General features: G+C 38.0%; 1 protein-coding gene across 14 annotated transcripts in view; it reads right to left on the bottom strand.

The window, feature by feature from the left end:
* Positions 1–18,589, bottom strand: part of lrrc7 (leucine rich repeat containing 7) — a 645,519-nt gene that overhangs the window by 446,106 nt on the left and 180,824 nt on the right. For 12 of the 14 annotated variants that reach the window (XR_010005385.1, XM_062978161.1, XM_008118416.3 and 9 more), the window contains 6 exons: positions 16,342–16,471; positions 14,248–14,363; positions 10,226–10,295; positions 7,373–7,472; positions 6,705–6,829; positions 866–916 (listed from right to left, as the gene is read on the bottom strand). Coding sequence is in view for 13 of the 14 variants with exons in the window: in XM_062978161.1 (XP_062834231.1) it covers positions 866–916; positions 6,705–6,829; positions 7,373–7,472; positions 10,226–10,295; positions 14,248–14,363; positions 16,342–16,471 (592 nt within the window). In the remaining variant the exon portion in view is untranslated. The remainder of the gene's footprint in view (positions 1–865; positions 917–6,704; positions 6,830–7,372; positions 7,473–10,225; positions 10,296–14,247; positions 14,364–16,341; positions 16,472–18,589) is intronic. The other 2 variants (XM_062978160.1, XM_008118421.3) reach the window with 1 other exon arrangement.

An 18,589-nucleotide genomic window follows, 5' to 3' on the forward strand; every position in this document is an offset into this window, starting at 1 on the left:
AATGTTCAGACAATTAAATAACTATTTAATCATTTGAATAGAATCTAGAATTCTGGTAATATTTGGGAAGTCACTGTAGACGTACAATGCAAGATTGTGATAGTTATTTGAACGTACTAGTAAAAATCTAAAAAAAGACTGGTTGTTTTGAAGTCCTACCTATCAATTTTTATGTACACCCAGTATGGCAAAGTTTTTGCCCTGCTCTTATGAATGTATTGGTATAAAAGTGTGACATCACTGATTTTACCACAAAAGCAAAAGTGGCATGTACAGCCAAGGTTCCAGTGCAGACATTAATAGGCATCCATTCAAAAAGCTTGACTGATGTGAAGAGTACAAACTATGATAGCAACTTACACTTAGCACTGAAGTATAATAAAGTGTGCAGAACAAACAAACACATCCAAACGTGGCTCTCAATAGCAGACGCAAGATACTACATTACACGTCAATGTGCAGCTACAAAGAAAACTAAATAAGGATGTATAGAATAGAGCACTGCTGTAGCAGCTCTGATTGGCTTACAATGGAAAGACTAATTGAGGATAGTGGCTTTGCTACATGACTTGGGCCATGGTTTAACTAAGATTGACAGGAAACCTTAAGGATAGCCAAATAGTAGTACATGCATTGCAAAAGATACTAAAAAAACAGAGTAACTAAATTAACCACGTAAGAAAATTTGAGTAAAGTCAATTTATCTTAGCGTCAATATTAACTTTCACTGTTACATGTACTTTCAGATGTGCTAGATAGAATTAGGGTGAAGATATTCCCATATTGATATTAAAAATGATAATTACCAATGAAGTCTAGACTCCCTTTCTAGTCATGGTCTTTTATGTTTCACATTTAAAGTTACCTCAGAAGTAGCATGCCGCTGGGGATAAAAACCTTCCAAAGTGCAATATTCCTGGATAGAAGAATTTCTTTTTTAATTTCTAATGTCAAATTCATGTCAGCAAACAATGATATATTTGACCATAAGGCCCATCAACACAAAGTTATTGTAAGATTATATAAAACATTTCATTTAAACAGAAAATAACAAAACAGGCCCTTATTATTAAACCTTAAAAATGAATGCAAAGTCTGATGTAGGGCACTTATTGCTATGAAAATTAGGGCCTTGATATGGAGAGTTGTTTCACTCCTCAGAATAATGTCTTCATATCAGCCAAACAGAAAGGTGTCTGCAGTTGATATGCAACACATTGATAATTAAGATGCCAAAAAAATAAAAATAAAATAAAACCCAATGGTAGCTTGAAAGCACCAGTGAGGCTCCAGCTTTACTCTGCATTATATTTACTTAATAAATATGTAGGAGAGTAATCTTCATATATTTATTCACAATCTATCATTTTGTTAAGATTTAAAGAAGTTAAAATTAGCAAAGAAACAGAATAAAAACACTTCCACGTGATTTAAAAAATACATTTAACATTCCAAAAGTCTAGCATCACTGAGATAAATCACAAAATATATTTTACCTGTGTAACATACTTAATTTGGCATTTCTGCTATTATTAAATGAAAATACTATAGGTTGTCTCAGCTTCAACTTTCAAAAAACCTTCCATTTTATTAAATTTGAAAATACCATTGTGTAGTGAACCTTACCTATTAGGCCGGGAATGAAGCCTTGGAAACAGTGAATGAGGCAGGCATCCATTTTGTAGAGGAATGCCAGGCAGCCATCTTGAGTGTGGTTAGAAAGGGGGAGGAGCTTAGAGACAGACTCTAGGATTGGCCAACCAGAGCCAAATCTTAGAGTGCAGAGAAAAAAAAAGAGCTCCAGGCAGTTCTGGTTTGAGGTTTGAAGAAGAGAGTTCTGTTTGAGGGTTTGAAGAGAGCAGTTTGGTTTTGGAGTTGGGAGAGTGTGTGAGAGAACTGAAAGCTGTGGAAACGGACAGGCTAAGTCAGGCAGTTTGGATCTCTTGGGGGGGGGAGATAACTCAAGGGATTGTCTCTCACTACTGGGCTGGTTAATAAAAGGACTCTAGGTTAGAGTTAATTAACAACCCAGGGGAACTCGTGTCTATTCTCAGCAAATACAGCGAGGGTTTTTGTGACCAATAGATAGATTGGTTGGTTGGAACTGTTTGAAACTAAGTGAAGTAATCTGAAACATACAACTAAGTTAAGATGAAGACCGCCTGTAACCGTTTACGCTTATGAACCTCTCTGAAGTAATTATTTACCTGTTTTTAAGAAAATAAATTTTTATTCTATTTTCAACTTTCAAGAGCCTCCACAGTGTGTATTTTCCATCAAGAAGTCTTAATAAAAGTTTCAGCAATATAACCATAAAATACCACAGAAAAGCCTCATAGTGAACATCAGTTTGGGAGCCAGGGGTGAAAATAGTGTGGGCAGGAAATTGGAGAAATTTATCTCAGACACATTTAACAACAAAAATCCTAAAGACATTTTAGGTTGGTGGCAGCTACCATTTTTAAAAGCAAATCTGTTATAATTAGTCTCTCAGCCTAGCCTCCCCGCTTTGCTCATTCCTTTATATTGGTGGCAGTGGTGGGGATATTATTATATAAAAAGATTCCCCCCCTGCCTCAATATTCCTTTATATTGGTGGCAGCGGTGGGATATTATTATATAAAAGATTCCCCCCCTGCCTCAATTTGCGTTATACATTGTTAAAGCAAAACAGAACATTATGGGTATTTCACACACATTTATTACTCAGTGTGTTTATCACTTGATGGTCTGCAACAAATAAATATGTTTTGAAAAAATACTGCAATTATCAGAGAAATAAATCAGATTTTGTTTTTTTTAGTAAGCATTTTTACAAAAAAGCTGCATAAACAAGAGAGGGAAAGATTATTAATTTCTATAATTAGAGTAGATAGAATCTTGTTAGTCTCTTTGTTTGGTTAAGTTAGAGAAACTATTTCAAAACATTCTGGTTTCACAATATAAAGGGAAATATGAAGTCTTTTATGAGACTGATTGCTATTTTCCAATTTATTCCCCAAACTTGGTAATTTTATTCTTTTCTGTTATTCCCAAACTATGAAAGTGCTCTTTTTGAATTAAACCATTCCTCTCAGTTCAGCAAGGCAGCACTATATTGCTGGAAACACACCAGAAAGCTCCGCCTGGATTTGGATATACAAACTATTGAATGTATGGGTGCCCAACGCTATTTGTTTAAGGATTATGAAGCATTTTGCAGCCACATGAGACAAAATTTAAATGTGAAGGCAACAATGAGGTACACCCAATGATCCACTATGGAGCTTTCATCCTTTCTCTTTCCTACTTCAGCATTCCACATCACCTGAAAACTGGTTGTCGGGTTTCCTAGTCCTCCAGAATCACACTGACACCTGTTTTGGGGGCTGCAAATGGGAGGGGAATTCTGGTTCCAGTGATTACTGCTAAACATCTTTACAAGAAACTACCTTGAGATATTAGGCAAAACTTTGAGATCTAGAACAGGTATGGTAATCATATTTTGAAGACTCACATCAGGAAAAAATAAGAAACATGAAATGTGGTATATCTTCTTGTGGCTATGAGACAAATGACTCTGTTGGACTCTATATTTACTAATGGAAGACAGCTGAATTTTTAATGAGTCTCCTCCAATTTTATGTTAAAATGTTATTGTGGCTCTTATCTATGGTGTATTTCCAGCTTTCGACAGAATCCACAGACATACTGTTGTGACTGTGCCTTCGGGGATGATGGTTGATGGGGATGGAATTCGAAGAGGAAGAAAAAACCCTCGTGATGAGGGTTCACTGGAGGAGTTGCGCAGGAAGCGACTTAGAGAGCTATATGGGGGATCTTCTGAGGAAGATTCAGATGGGGAGATGGATGCTGAGGAACAGGTGGTGGCTGGGGAAGCGGGCACTGAATGGGCACAGCCACCGGAGATGTCTGGGGATTTGGGGTCTATGGATACTTCTGAACCTGGGGTTTCTGCAGGAGCTGATCCCAATTGGGATGCTTGGAGAAGGGAGGATAGTTCTTTAAGTGTTCATGGGGCTAAGTATGGGCAGGATGATTGGGACTCCGACGAATTGCTAGGTACTCCAGATCCACGAGCTCTAGCTGTGTGGAGCTCAGACTCTGAGTAGATTTGGGACACCTGGTGTTTGGGTGTGAGTGTTTGGTCACCCAGGAGGAAGGGGAATAAAATGGGAATGTTTGGCCACTGCACTTTGCGTGTGGCAAGGTGTTGCTGAGGCGCCATTGGGATCTCTGTGTTTCCATGAAGACTGGACTTGGACTATGATTTGAATCTGCTGTTATCACCTAGCTTGGCTCTCGCTGTGTCTTATTGTGGACCTGTTTTGGATGACTGCACCCTCTTCAGACCTTGGATCGGAATTTGACCTTGCTACTGCCTTCGCCCTGTGATTGATGACTACTATCGGCTTTTGAATCCTGGCTTGCTCTTTGGACACCGCTGTTATCTCCTGACCTGACCTTGGAATCCCGGACGACGTCTTTTCACCATCCTTTTGGAGCCTTCGGCTTTATCCACATTGTGGAAGCAGTCTACTGCATTCTTAGTTTATTTGTTTGTTTCCTGACCAATTTGGTGTTTTCTTTTGGGAACTGTTCCTTTGAAAACTACAGAGCCGGCTGGCAGGGCTTGGATTCAGAAAGTGCAGTTTGCACTAAGTTTGTTTAGCTTTGTTTATACCTGCTTGTGTTGCTGAATTATATTTTTGTTTGAACTGCTCTTGAAGCACTGATAGTGAAGTGTTTCAAGGTTTTTTCTGTGTTAACATTACTTTTTGGCTTATCTGCTGAATAAACTCTATTTTTGTTCGCTAATTGGCGTCTGACTCTTGACACATACAGTTACATAGGACTAAATCCAGTTATATGGGACTAGAGTAGACCTATTGAATTAGTAGGACTTTAATCAACATACGGGTCAGTTCCACTAATTATGGTTGGTTCTACACTGCTATATAATTCAGTTTCTGAATCCAAATTATCTGTGTTGAACTGGATTATATGATTCTACATTGCCATATAATCCAGTTCAAAGCAGATAATCTGTATTCAGAAACTGGATTATATGGCAGTGTAGATCCAGCCTCAATAGGTCTATCTTAGTTAGAACTAACAATTATTTTATGTCCAATGGCTGAGTCCCTTCGGGGAGTTAGCGTGGCCTAAAGACAAATAAATAAATAATTTATTGCTGATTATGTTCTGAGACTATGTGAAAATTTAATTCTTCCTGAAGAGAAAACTGTATTATGTCTATGAGCATAAGGGCCAGCATCATCAATAGGCATAACGGGTGCCTGCCAGAAATAGTAGGAATAGAGTGTGATGGTGATACATTAGGACTGAGTGCTATATGCCGTGCTGGGTTGATTCTTTTATAGATTCTCTTGCCTTCAGATGTGGTGAGCTAGTGTGCTCCTCCACTAATGTCAGAAAAAAAATTGCTATTGACTATATGGTTGGCTCTTTGCACAGAATTGAAGGGGTAAATATATTATCTTGGCCCTAAGAAACAAAGCCTTTTGGTAATCTGGTAATCTGGATTGTAGGTATTTCCTTATGCAAGATAATTTTATTCATGAAGGAATATCTTGTGGTAAGACTAGAGGACAATAAGGGTTCTCAATACACACATTCAAGACATTAAGTAATTTTATAACTACATAAGGATTACATTCCTCAATACTAATATAAAAAAATTAATTATCAATATTATCAGTCATCCTTGCACATTAAAAGGTATTTTGTATTTGCTTAAAATACCAAAGAAGAAATTTAAATCTGTATCTACCATTTAAATTGGATCCTCCAATATTCTTCTCATCTCATTGTTGAAGATTTACTTTAATAAAAGTAATCGAGATATAGATTGATACAGAACAGTTATTTCAAAGGGCCATTTGTTTCTCAGTTAGCTAATTGGAGAACTCTATGGGAACTTAAGCCATCAGCTTCCATTTTTCACTTAATGTTACTCTTTTTAAACTGGGTCACGCTATGATGTGTACTTGGAGTAGTCTTATTCCATTTTGGCAAACATGATTCACACAAAAGCAATATATAATTTTCAATCTCCAGAGATATTGAAAAGACTGCCAATTTCTTCCTTTGTAAATGTCACAAGCCTTAATAGACCATTATGACAACTGTCTAGACAATGTCAAGAAAAGGTGCATATAAAGAGGACAACTGACTATTTTTGAAAAAGAGGTCACACCTTACAATACAGTAAAGTGATGCAGCTCCATGTACGTGTTAGATCTCCTCTAAGCCAGCTATAGAGGGAGGGAGCTTTAAAGCACCTGGAAAGTTCTATCTATCTCAATAAAGACAGAGATTTATAAGGCTTAATGCAGACATGGGCAAACTTTGGCCTTCCTGGTGTTTTGGACTTCAACGCCCACAATTCCTAACAGCCATAGATTGTTAGGAATTGTGGGAGTTAAAGTCCAAAACACCCGGAAGGCCGAAGTTTGTCCATGCCTGGCTTAATGACATTCATATTTCAGAAAAACTTATAGTAATTCTATGCATGGTTATTCAGACATAATCCCTTCCTCCAATTCTGAATTTTACATTTATATATGTACAGATTGGTCAATAATGGCTTCACACATTTACAAATAACACTTATTCTCTTTGAGTGTTGCTCACTGAACTTTACCTCAAAAGAAAAAGCAAAAACGAAGAAACACAATTACCTTAACTTTTCCTGCGTTTTCTTCTTCTCCCTTTTTTTCTTCAAATTCAAAGGCAACTGTCATACGTTGTTGTCGCTGTTCCTCCCATAGTGTAGGATTAAAACTATCACTGTCAGACTGGAAATCTAGTTAGTTAGAAAATTAATGCCAGAATCAAATAAAACCTCACTCATAACGCACAATTACATTACCAGCAATGCAAAAAAGTATACTTCATACCAATTATTTACTTTTTTAAAACATGTAAATTGGAAACATTTACATTCTGTCTTTAGGAAGTGATTGCAAATAATTAAATTTTGTCTCACAGGACACAAATTATGAGCATGCTGAGATAGGTAAAGACTTTTGCCTATGGAAAACATCTTTCTGGCTCTGGTTGCCTATAATTCCAACATCGGAGCCAAAAGCTAATATAGAGGAAAACATTCAGGAAGTACATAAAGCTAAATATCAACCATACCTACTGAAAAAAAATTCGAGGGCACCAATTGCTTCAGAAATACAAAAGGGATGCTTTAGGTTGCATTATAAAAGATACAATTACCAATAGAGCCACTGTTTGGAACATTTAAGCTAACATTAAATAATTAATAATTTAATTAAATAATTAAATAATTATTTCATAGATTTCTGTATTTAGAAAACAATGCTGATCAGAACTTTACCTTCATCACCACGTGGTTGCTGAGGAAACATGTAGTTAGTCAGCACTCTTTGCTTTGTTTCTGGATGTGCCTCAGTTTGAAGAGGGATAAGGGCCTTAGACTATAAGTGAAGAACACACAAAAGAACTACAATAACTCTCAAAGGTCTATGTGGGAATTAAACAAAATGATGTTTTCTAACAAATATCAAGAACGTTAAGAAATTCTATGACAATGAGCACTCTTGTTCATATTTTTTGGATGAAAATGTGCTAGCAGTGGAACAGTGTGTTAAAGCACTGAGCTGCTGAACTTGCGGACCGAAAGGTGCCAGGTTCAAATCCTGGGAGCGGAATGAGCTCCCACTGTTAGCCCCAGCTCCTGTCAACCTAGCAGTTTGAAAACATGCAAATGTGAGTACATCAATAGGTACCGCTCCAGCGGGAAGGTAACGGCGCTCCATCCAATCATGCCGGCCACATGACCTTGGAGGTGTTTATGGACAACACCGGCTCTTTGGCTTAGAAATGGAGATGAGCACCAACCCCCAGAGTCGGTCACAACTGGAATTAACGTCAGGGGAAACTTTTACCTTTACCTTTTTCTGCTAGCAGCAGGATTTTACATGTGTGATATTAGCACATCATGATTAGGACATAACACATCCAACCAATACATAAATCTTTACTATTGGATTATTTATTAATTTACAGTTTTCTCTCGCTTATCACAGGGGTTACGTTCCAGGAAAATGAAAATCCGCAAGTAGGGACGCTATTTTTATATTTATACATTATTTTAATAGTTAGGTGGCCTTTCTCCCCCTTGCAAACCCCGGGGAGCCAGTGAAGCCTTCCCTACCAGCACTGGCGGGCCCCTTGCTCTGTGCCCACCATGTTGCTCTGTTTGCTTCTGCTCCTGCAGCCAGGGAAAAAGGAACACCGTTCCGCCTGGTGAATGAACGACCGAGTGGGGGAGTGAGGGTGGGCGGCAGTGACGGCAAAAGCAGGAGCCTGGAAGAGGCGGCCAGGCTCCTGTTTCTGCTGCCACTCCAGCTGGGCCATGCCGAGAAAATGGAGAACTCGGAAGAGGGGGTGGGACTCGTGGAGGATTCCGCCTGCTCTTCTGAGTCCTCCACATTTTCTGGTGTGGCCTGGCTGGAGCAGTGGCAGAAGCAGGAGCCTCGTCACCTCTTCCAGGCTCCTGCTTTTGCCGTCACTGCCGCCCACCCTCACTCCTTCACTCGGTCGTTCACTCACCGGGCGGAGCGGTGTTCCTTCTTCCCTGGCTGCAGGAGCAGAGGCAGACAGAGCAACATGGCAGGTATGAAGCAAGGGGGCTGCCCTGAGGAGGAGAAACAGCAATGGGGTAAATAAATAAATAATTGTCCCGCGAAAGAGCAAGTCTGCAAAAAGCGAACCGCAAAATAGCGGGGGAACACTGTATATGTTGTTTTATTGTTTCATTCCAAAGAATAAATTGTTATGGTCAAAATTCAATGTAGTATTGCTAGCATACTTCCATTGGGATCAATGTTTCTTGTCTGCTGTAAAGGAAGGGTGGAGATGCCCAGTCCAAAAGCAGGAAGGTGGGCAGTTAGGCATCTGGCTAAGAGCTTTGGGGAGCCCGCCAGTGATCATTTTGTTTCACGGAGAGGTGGACATATGCCCATACATCCAACCAGTATATATCTTGTTTGTTAGGTAAAAGGTAAAGGTTTCCCCTGACGTTAAGTCCAATAATGTCTGACTCTGGGGGTTGGCGCTCATCTACGGCATTGTCCGTAGACACCTCCAAGGTCATGTGGCCGGCATGACTGCATGGAGCGCCGTTACCTTCCAGCTGGAGCGGTACCTATTGATCTACTCACATTGGCATGTTTTCGAACTGCTAGGTTGGCAGAAGCTGGAGCAACAACGGGTGCTCACTCCGCTCCCGGGATTTGAACCTGGGACCTTTCGGTCTGCAAGTTCAGCAGCTCGGTGCTTTAACACACTTCACCACCAGGGCTCCTAACTTGTTTGTTATGCCACCCAAATGAACAGAAGGAAATGCCTGACTCCTTAACAAAGTTGAAAAAGGATATTGTCTCTATTAGAACCACAGGATGGCCCAGAAACACAAATGCAACCCCAAATATACATCTACACAAACACTTTCCCTATGTTATAATTTTACAGCTTATATACTTGTTGTTGTGCTCAAATCATTTCTGATTTATGATGACTTTAAGGCAAACAAAGCACATGCATTTCCTGGAATGTATTCAGAGGGGATTGTTATTGCTTTCCTCAGAGGCTGACCGTGACTTCCTCAAGGTCACCCAGTGGGTTTTCACTGCACAGCAGGAATTCAAGCCCTGGTCTCCAGAGTCATAGTCTAGTCAAAAAGTACTAAAAGCAAATCTCAGGCCTCTTCTACACAGTTGTATAAAATCCACATTATCTGCTTTGAACTGGATTATATGGCAGTGTAGATTAAGATAAACGAGTTCAAATGTGGATTTTCTGCTTTGCCAACTATTATTATCAGGCAGTAGGGAAGGGGCCTCAGTGGTCACATAACAGTACAGACCTATGCAGGTTACTCAAGAGCAAGCCCCACTAATTTAAATTTCTATGCATGCCACCTAAGTGAGGCCTGAAAAGATCTGGAATTTGGTGGTGTTCACCAGGACATCTGTGGAAGGGAACAACATTAAGGAGATGTGTGTGTGTACTATGAACATACATGGGTCGTCCTCTGAATTTTTCATTGGAATTAATGTGTTTTCAGACACTCACAGTTCAATATAAACATTGCATAAATACAGCTGAATTTGCTACTTTGTGGTTCAGCAGCTAGGACAAGGAAAGTCAGTAAATAAATATGTACCTGGTTGTCTGAGAGCCAGAGTGCAGCAAGTTCTTTAAGCTTTGTAAAAGTGATAGGCAAATTTTTCAATCTGGAAAAAATAACAGCATTGCAATAATGAGAGTGTTATCATGTATAAAACACCCTATTTTCTAAGATAAAGTTAGTAACAGCTAGTAAACTACAACTAGTCCAACGATCGGCAGTCAGCCTGCTAACCAGAGCAACTTACAGGGAGTGATCAACTCCCCTGTTCAAGGATCTCCATTGGCTGACGGTCACTTTCCGGTCGCAATTCAAGATGCAGGTAATCACCTACAAAGCCCTGTACGGTTTGGGACCTGTCTACCTTTTCGACCACCTTTCCCCCTATGAGCCTGCATGATCTCTTAGATCTTCAGGGGAGGCCCTCCTCTCGTTTCCATCACTATCGCAGGCTCAGCTTGCCGGAACGAGGGAGAGGGCCTTCTCTGTAGTGGCCCCTCGGCTCTGGAATTCCCTCCCTAGGGAGATTAGACTGGCCCCAACCCTGTCTGTCTTTATCAAACAGCTGAAGACATGGCTCTGCCAGCATGCGTTTGAATAACCACCAACTTGATAGATCTCTATCACTGATACATTACTTACTAGCACTTTATTTTCTTCCTATTTATCCTACCCCGCATTATTCCAGCCGACTCTTTGATACTTGTCCATGCACTTTATCAAAAGCCCTTGAAATTGTATATTTTCTTATGCTCGACCCCTTTTTATCCATAGTGGTTGATGTTTGTATCATTTTCTCATTTTGCTTGGTTATTTTATGTTTTACTGTATGTTATGTTTTAACTGATTATTTTACTTGATTGTTGTACCATTGTTTTTAGTTACTGATATGTGTTTTAAATTGTTATACTTTGTTTCTGTGTTGGGTTCGGCCCCATGTTAACTGCCCCAAGTCCCTTCGGGGAGATGGTGGCGGGATAGAAAAATAATTTATTATTATTATTATTATTATTATTATTATTATTATTATTATTATTATTTTGCAGTCAAGTAAAAGGAATGTCCCATTTCCTTTCACTTCATTTATCTTTTTGTACTGCTTTAGAAAATATTCACTTCATTGATTCCCCTCCCCCAATGTTTTCTCATCTAAAAATCCATATTTTACTTAACTTCCTAATCCTTAGATGATATTCATAAGACCCAGATGGTTAAAATAATACATAAAAATACTGTCAGCTTAACTGCACAGATGTGATTTGTTTATCTGTAGCCAACTTCTATGCGGGCACTTAATTTTTATATTTAGGCAAATAGGAGTCTACAAAATGTTATTCATAAAGTATCTATCTATATCTATCTATCTGGAGCCCCATTTTCTAATTCTACTTAAGAATTTTCTAAAGCTCACCACCATAGGATATAATCTTTATTTTCCCCAACCCTAAGTACATTACAATAGGAAAATAAAAAATGTTTAAACAAAATTCCTAGTTCTATTGCTGACTAAATTTGAAATTTTAATTGGTTTAATTATAGAAAAGAGATAAATCCTCAACCCAGCATGCCTCTTGTTCCTTTACAATATTTTGTGCCACACCATGAGCTCTTTTGGTGTGTGATGCATTTCTGTGTGACATGGTAGTCCTGTAGAGGTACTCCTGAGCATCAGAAAGTTAAAAGCCTTGCTGTGAGCAAGCAGACCCTTTCATGAAGCTGAAGAGTTTTACACGAGTGCTAACTTTATTCTATTACGATCAAAGGCTGCCCAGATTATATCTTATCAAGAGGTGTTTTTAAACCTTTAGAAATACTTCAGTCATAAGAAAAGAAGATTGTTCCTGAGATCATAATCTGTACCAGCAGTGAAGGTTTATCATGCCAAAATGATGCCCGCTCTCTCTCAAGTTGAAAGGGCAAGCTTTTTGCTTTCATAAGTATAACTTAGTAGGAAGTGGAAGTAAAAGTTTAAAGCTTGGGAAAATGCCAATTCTAAATGGTAATCTTTCTTCCACAGATCTTTACCTTTCATGCCTGGAGGTTTTGCACTTATAGAATCATAGAGTTGGAAGAGACCTCGTGGGTCATTCAGTCCAACCCCCTTCCAAGAAGCAAGAAAATCAAATTCAAAGCATCCCCAACAGATGGCCATCCAGCCTCTGCTTAAAAGCCTCCAGAGAAATCAACTGGAAATCGAAGTGGACGTTGGAAACTACAAAAACCTAACTCCGAAGGAGGTCAAAAGGAAATCATCCTTCCTCCCTTTTTCTCCCCTCTCCTTTTTTCCCTTTTTCTTCTTCTTTCCCCCCCTCTCCCATATTTTCTTTACCCACCACTTACCCACACCCTTACCCAATCCTATTCATCACAGTAAAAGAAAAAAAAAAGAAAATCAAATTCAAAGCATCCCCGACAGATGGCCATCCAGCCTCTGCTTAAAAGCCTCCAGAAAAGGAGCCTCCACCACACTCTGGGGCAGAGAGTTCCACTGCTGAACAGCTCTCACAGTAAGGAAGTTCTTCCTAATGTTCAGGTGGAATGTTCTTTCCTGTAGTTTGAAGCCATTGTTCCGCATCCTAGTCTCCAGGGCAGCAGAAAACAAGCCTGCTCCCTCCTCCCTATGACTTCCCCTCAGATCTTGATACATGGTCCTCATCATGTCTCTTCTCAGCCTTCTCTTCTGCAGGCTAAACATGCTCAGCTCTTTAAGCCGCTCCTCATAGGGCTTGTTCTCCAGACCATTGATCATTTTAGTTGCCCTTCTGTGGATATATTCCAGCTCGTCAACATCTCCCTTCAGCTGTGGTGCCCAGAATTGGACACAGTGTGATTCCAGGTGTGGTCTGACCAAGGCAGAATAAAGGGGTAGCATGACTTCCCTGGATCTAGACACTATGCAGGCCAAAATCCCATTGGCCTTTTTAAGCTGCCACATGACATTGTTGGCTCATGTTTAACTTGTTGTCCATGAGGACTCCAAGATCTTTTTCACTTCTTCAACTCATTACTGTTACTTGTTTCTCTATAGTTTTGCTAGAACATAACTTTGCTTTCCATTTCTCTCTGATACTTCATAGATCAGTCTGCATAACAGATCTTTTCTGCATCCAGTTGAATAGTTACTGAACTCTATGGAATCTTGCAATTCATTAAAAATTAGATACAAAATGGAAATGAATGGAGCCCTTATCATAATCTCATCCATATTATTCGGTGCGGTTTTCTATTATTTTGTACTTCTTGTTTGGGAAATGAGAGAAAAAAAACTTGTGGTTTGCTATAAAAAATAATAATAATCTAGGATCAATATTTTCAACCTTACTAAACTGATTATTATTTCTCCTAGATTTTGTCAAATCCACTCAAACTTCTGGGCTATATCTTCAGGTCCTACTCAAGAATTTCCTCTGATTCCAATCTTGAATTTTGTCTATAATTCATATTATATACCGTTCTATGATAACACCATGTTCAAATTTCATGTTTTAGTAATGCTTTTTCGTTAAAGCATTCTCTTAACAAAAAACAGAGCTATATGTAAAAATCCAAGATGTTAAGAGATGCTTAAATAAGTTGAAGTTTACTTTTACTATCTTTTCTTGTTATTTGAAATTGTGGATTTGACCACTACGAACGTTTAAGAACATATTCGACTTCATTATTCATAAATGGACTAGTAATATTTAAACATTAAAATAAGAAAAATGGATGATCATAATCTTTTATCTGCTGGAATTCTACATTAAAAACATTACAACAACAACAACAGTAATTCCAGCAGTGAATCTTTAAATAATTGGAAATAAGGCATTTCCAAAGCAGGGTTCTCATCTTGAGGGAAAATATTTGAATTTCTTTCAAACGATAAGCGCAATTGTATAATTCTTATATTAATTGATAATCTGAAAATACTTGAATGAACATTCTAATAACTACAGCCAAATGATAACCTTGAAATGCTTTAAGAAATGAAATTTCACTAACTATCTGGCAAAGTTAGAAACCTATTCAGAGAAACACTAGTTACACATGAAATTTCAAAAGATAAAAAGGATTACCTGTTGTCACTCAAATTTAAGACTCTGAGTTTTTGCATTTGACCAATCTCATCAGGAAGAAATTCCAGCTTGTTTGACCGTAGAGACATAACTGTTACATTTTTACAACTTCCAATCTGTGGGCATCAAGTACAATTGATAAAACACTCCATATGTTTTCATAATTGTCATATATATAAATGGATTAGATATGCTTATAGACTAGTATTTATGTCGATTTCACATAATACCCTATAGTACCCAGTTTACACATAAATTAATTAGGAATTATATCTGATTATTATATATCCCTTATTGATGTGAGACAGTGCCAAATACCTCCCATGTAGGAAGATACATTTTCTTGGAAACTGAAATATAACTCCATTTGGAAGCACACATAATTTAAAACCATATTTCTCTACTCAGACCAATATATGGATGCATAGTTAGTGTTCTTTGAGTCATAAATATAGGTACATTGGGACATAGGACTGTATAAAGCTCTTATCTCACAGAAATACTGCTAAAGACTGAAATCTGGCAGGCTACATTCAATTCTGGAATGAGCTAAACAATGAAATGAGCTAAACAGCTTCTTTTTCTCCAGTAGCCATATAGGGTAACTTTTCCCCATGCTTTAGTTGCCTAATTCTCCAAATTGGCAATACGGATTTGAAAATAAGCTATTGGACTTCTCTTTTCTTAGGCCCCTTCTACACTGCCATATAAAATCCAGATTATCTACTTTGAATTGGATTATATGGCAGTGTGGACTCATATAATTCAGTTCAAAGCAGATAATGCGGATTATCTGTTTTGATAATCTGGATTTTATGCAGTGTAGAAGGGGCCTCTGGGCAGTTAGGACTCAGATAACCCAGTTCAAAACAGATATTGTGGATTATCTGCCTTGATATTCTGCCTTGATATATGGATGTAGAAGAGCCCTCTGTAGATGGTATGGACTTGTATTCATCTATTAGCTTGAGTAGCCAGATTCTGGAAGCCATGTACTGCCTGAGTGGACAAATGCTGTTATGTGCTTTCTCTACTGTTTGAAATGCAGCAGCTGATCACTTTAATCAGAAGGGAAATCAAATAACCCAACAGTGACACTCCACTGGCAAAACACTCCACTTGTCAAGATGGCTTCTGTACCTTTAATGACAGTACAGAAAAGGAATTATCAGCAGATGTTGCTTGTGACCTCACTGTGTGACAAGCAAAACTTTCCTATACAAGAGTTAAAAATATAGGAGCTGTCTCCAGTTTTCAGTCTAACAACGTCCTTACAGACGGCCAATTCTCACTCAAGAAGCGACTCAAGTTGCTCCTGACACGAAAAAAAAGTCTAACAACTCTATATTCCAGATCCTGATTAGCATACTTAAGCTATGCAATGGAAAACAGAAATTGTTAAGGACAAAAATTTCTGAAAGCCATTACTGGTTATCATAATTACTGTGGGAATACAGTAGAGTTTAGCTTATCCAACCTTTACTTATCCAATGTTCTGGATTATCCAATGCAGTCTGTGTCCCGCCCAGATCCATAGCTCTTTCTCTAGGCAGCAAGGACTGAACCTCTTACGAATTTAACTTCTGACAACGTTGTTAATGTAAGTTCATTTTATGCAATTCTATCTTTATTTGTAGTCAATTTGTTAGTAGCTAGTTTTTGCAATCGATGTTTCCAATACATTGCGATGTTTTGGTGCTAAATTTGTAAATACAGTAATTACTACATAACATTACCTAGTATTGAACTGCTTTTTCCTGACGACTTGTTGTAAAACATGATATTTTGGTGCTTAATTTGTAAAATCATAATGTAATTTAACATTTAATAGGCTTTTCCTTAATCCCTCCTTATTATTCAGTATTTTTGCTTATCCAACATTCGGCCAGCCTGTTTATGTTGGATAAGTGAGACTCTACTGTATTCCCATTTATCAGTGTGTGCACAATATAAACCTGACTATTTGTATTTCCTGTTTTATACAGGATCTCATATGAGCCAAAATCATTTTAATTTTAATAACATCTGTTGAATTTTTTTCTAGATGAAAAAAAAAACATTTTTTAAAAAACTGTACTTCATAATAATTCTTACTTCTCTGGGCAGTTCTGGCAGGAAATTTTCATCTACAGCTAGCGTCCGCAGACTGTGCAGGTAGCCAATGGTGGGAGGTAGAGACTCCAGTTCATTACAGCTGCAGTCAAATTCTTCTAATAAAGATAAACTGAAATTTTAAGAACATTTGTAAGTCTGTTTTACAAAACTATCCATTATTAGTTTCCTTCCATTTTATCTTTAACATTCTAGATTTGAAAAATAGGCAAATAGGCGAAAGACTAACAGTGGTTTAAGTGAATTTTTGGGAATGACATTATGAAGATCTATTTGAAGAACATGGACATGTATTCAAAGCAGAGATTTAATTAACACAGAAGAATGGTTCATTAAGGGACTAATTTTTTTTAGAATCTAGAAGTTGCCTTAAACAAAACAATGTCTAATTATTAAAGTCCCACATACAATAATGTGTTTGCAGTAATTCTGATAAATCTCAGTATCTATATAGCCTTGTGATTAACTGCACTCCCTTGCAACACATACTAATGTCAAAATATACACATACACTTGAATAACAAGCAAAATCTTATCATTCAATGAACCATGCTCTGTTAAAAGATCTCTTAATTACAAATGTGGCAAGTTTATATGGGAGGAATTGATTCAGGAATCTTATACTGTTTGGCAAGTAGCCTAATAACAAGCTACAATCCTTCTGCTGTACACATAAGTAATTCTATTTATTTGATTCGGGGGGGGGGGGGGGGGGGGAACACCAGTGAATTATTTCACTGACTGCTGTTGTTATTTGAGGCACATAATATTTCTACATTATTGCCTCACAATTCCACAAACTGTACTAAGAACCACATTTCTGCACCGAGAACAGAAAATAAAACGGTACTTGCCCTGGGAAATGATAAGACAATTGCTGGTGAAAGCACTCAATCTCAGGATATCTGTCTCACCCTAATCTCACAAGGATGAGCCACCATTTGCATTTTCTTTCAAACTGAGAAATAAATTTCTATAATACTGGGACGACATGACCTAAAATTACTCTATTATAAGAATGGAAATTAAAGCAATTCTCATCAGAAGCTTTTGGTGCTTTTGTTTTGTAAAAGCATATTCCAATTCTGTACTCAATCTTCACCATTGATATTACTGGGCCTGATGTACTGCTTTCCTGCCCTTATTTGGTCATCACTTCTCTCGTTTATCCCACCCCAAATTCTCCTCTTATACTAAAGCATTTTTATCTACCTCATTAGCTTTTAATTATGCACTCATTATACCACTGCCCAGCCTTTTATTATTTCAACCTGCTGTATAGTTTTTATCTGGCGGTGTTATTTATCATTACATTATTGTTTTAAAATGATGGTTTAATTTGTGTAATGTGAAATGTCAATGAAGTTGTTTTATTGTGAATGTATTTTATCTTGTTTATTGTGGAAATTTGGGCTTGGCTCCATGTTAGCCACTCCGAGTCCCTGAGGGGAGATGGAGGCGGGGTACAAAAATAAAGTTATTACTACTAACAAGTAACTCCCATTGAGTTGAATGGGTTTTACTTTTAAGTAAGTACTTGTAAATATGCGTTTTCATCCTTGCATATCTTCATAATAAGACAGGAAATTAACATTTACCTGACAAAAAATTACATTTACCTGATAAAAAAGGTAAAGGTAAAGGTTTTCCCCTGACACTAAGTCTAGTTGTGCCCGACCCTGGGGGTTGGTGCTCATCTCCATTTCTAAGCCAAAGAAATGGAGGTGTCTGAAGACACCTCCAAGGTCATGTGGCTGGCATGACTGCATGGAGTGCCGTTACCTTCCTGCTGGATCGGTACTTATTGATCTACTCACATTTGCATGTTTTTAAACTGCTAGGTTGGCAGAAGCTGGGGCTAACAGCGAGAGCTCACCTTGCACCCTGGATTTAAACTGCCAACCTTTCAATCAGCAAGTTCAGCAGCTCAGAGGTTTAACCCATTGTGTCACCTGATAAATAGATTATATTATTGGAATCATAACAATTACAAACCAGTTACTTGTTTGTTTATTTTTTTTACCAAGGTGAATTATTTGGGATAGGTATCTATTACTGTACTTAATTTACAAATGAGTACAAAGTCAATTTGCAAAAGTGAACTGCAGGCTTCATCCTAAGGGGAAAAGTTTATAGCTGACCAAGACTCAATCCTTATCCTACTAGTAAGCACTGGATTACATGTTGTTTTCTTTTCAGTTATATATCTTTAACATTTTTCAGGCTAAAG

This window comes from Anolis carolinensis, chromosome 4 (assembly GCF_035594765.1).
Source record: "Anolis carolinensis isolate JA03-04 chromosome 4, rAnoCar3.1.pri, whole genome shotgun sequence".
NCBI classification, from domain to species: Eukaryota; Metazoa; Chordata; class Lepidosauria; order Squamata; family Dactyloidae; genus Anolis; species Anolis carolinensis.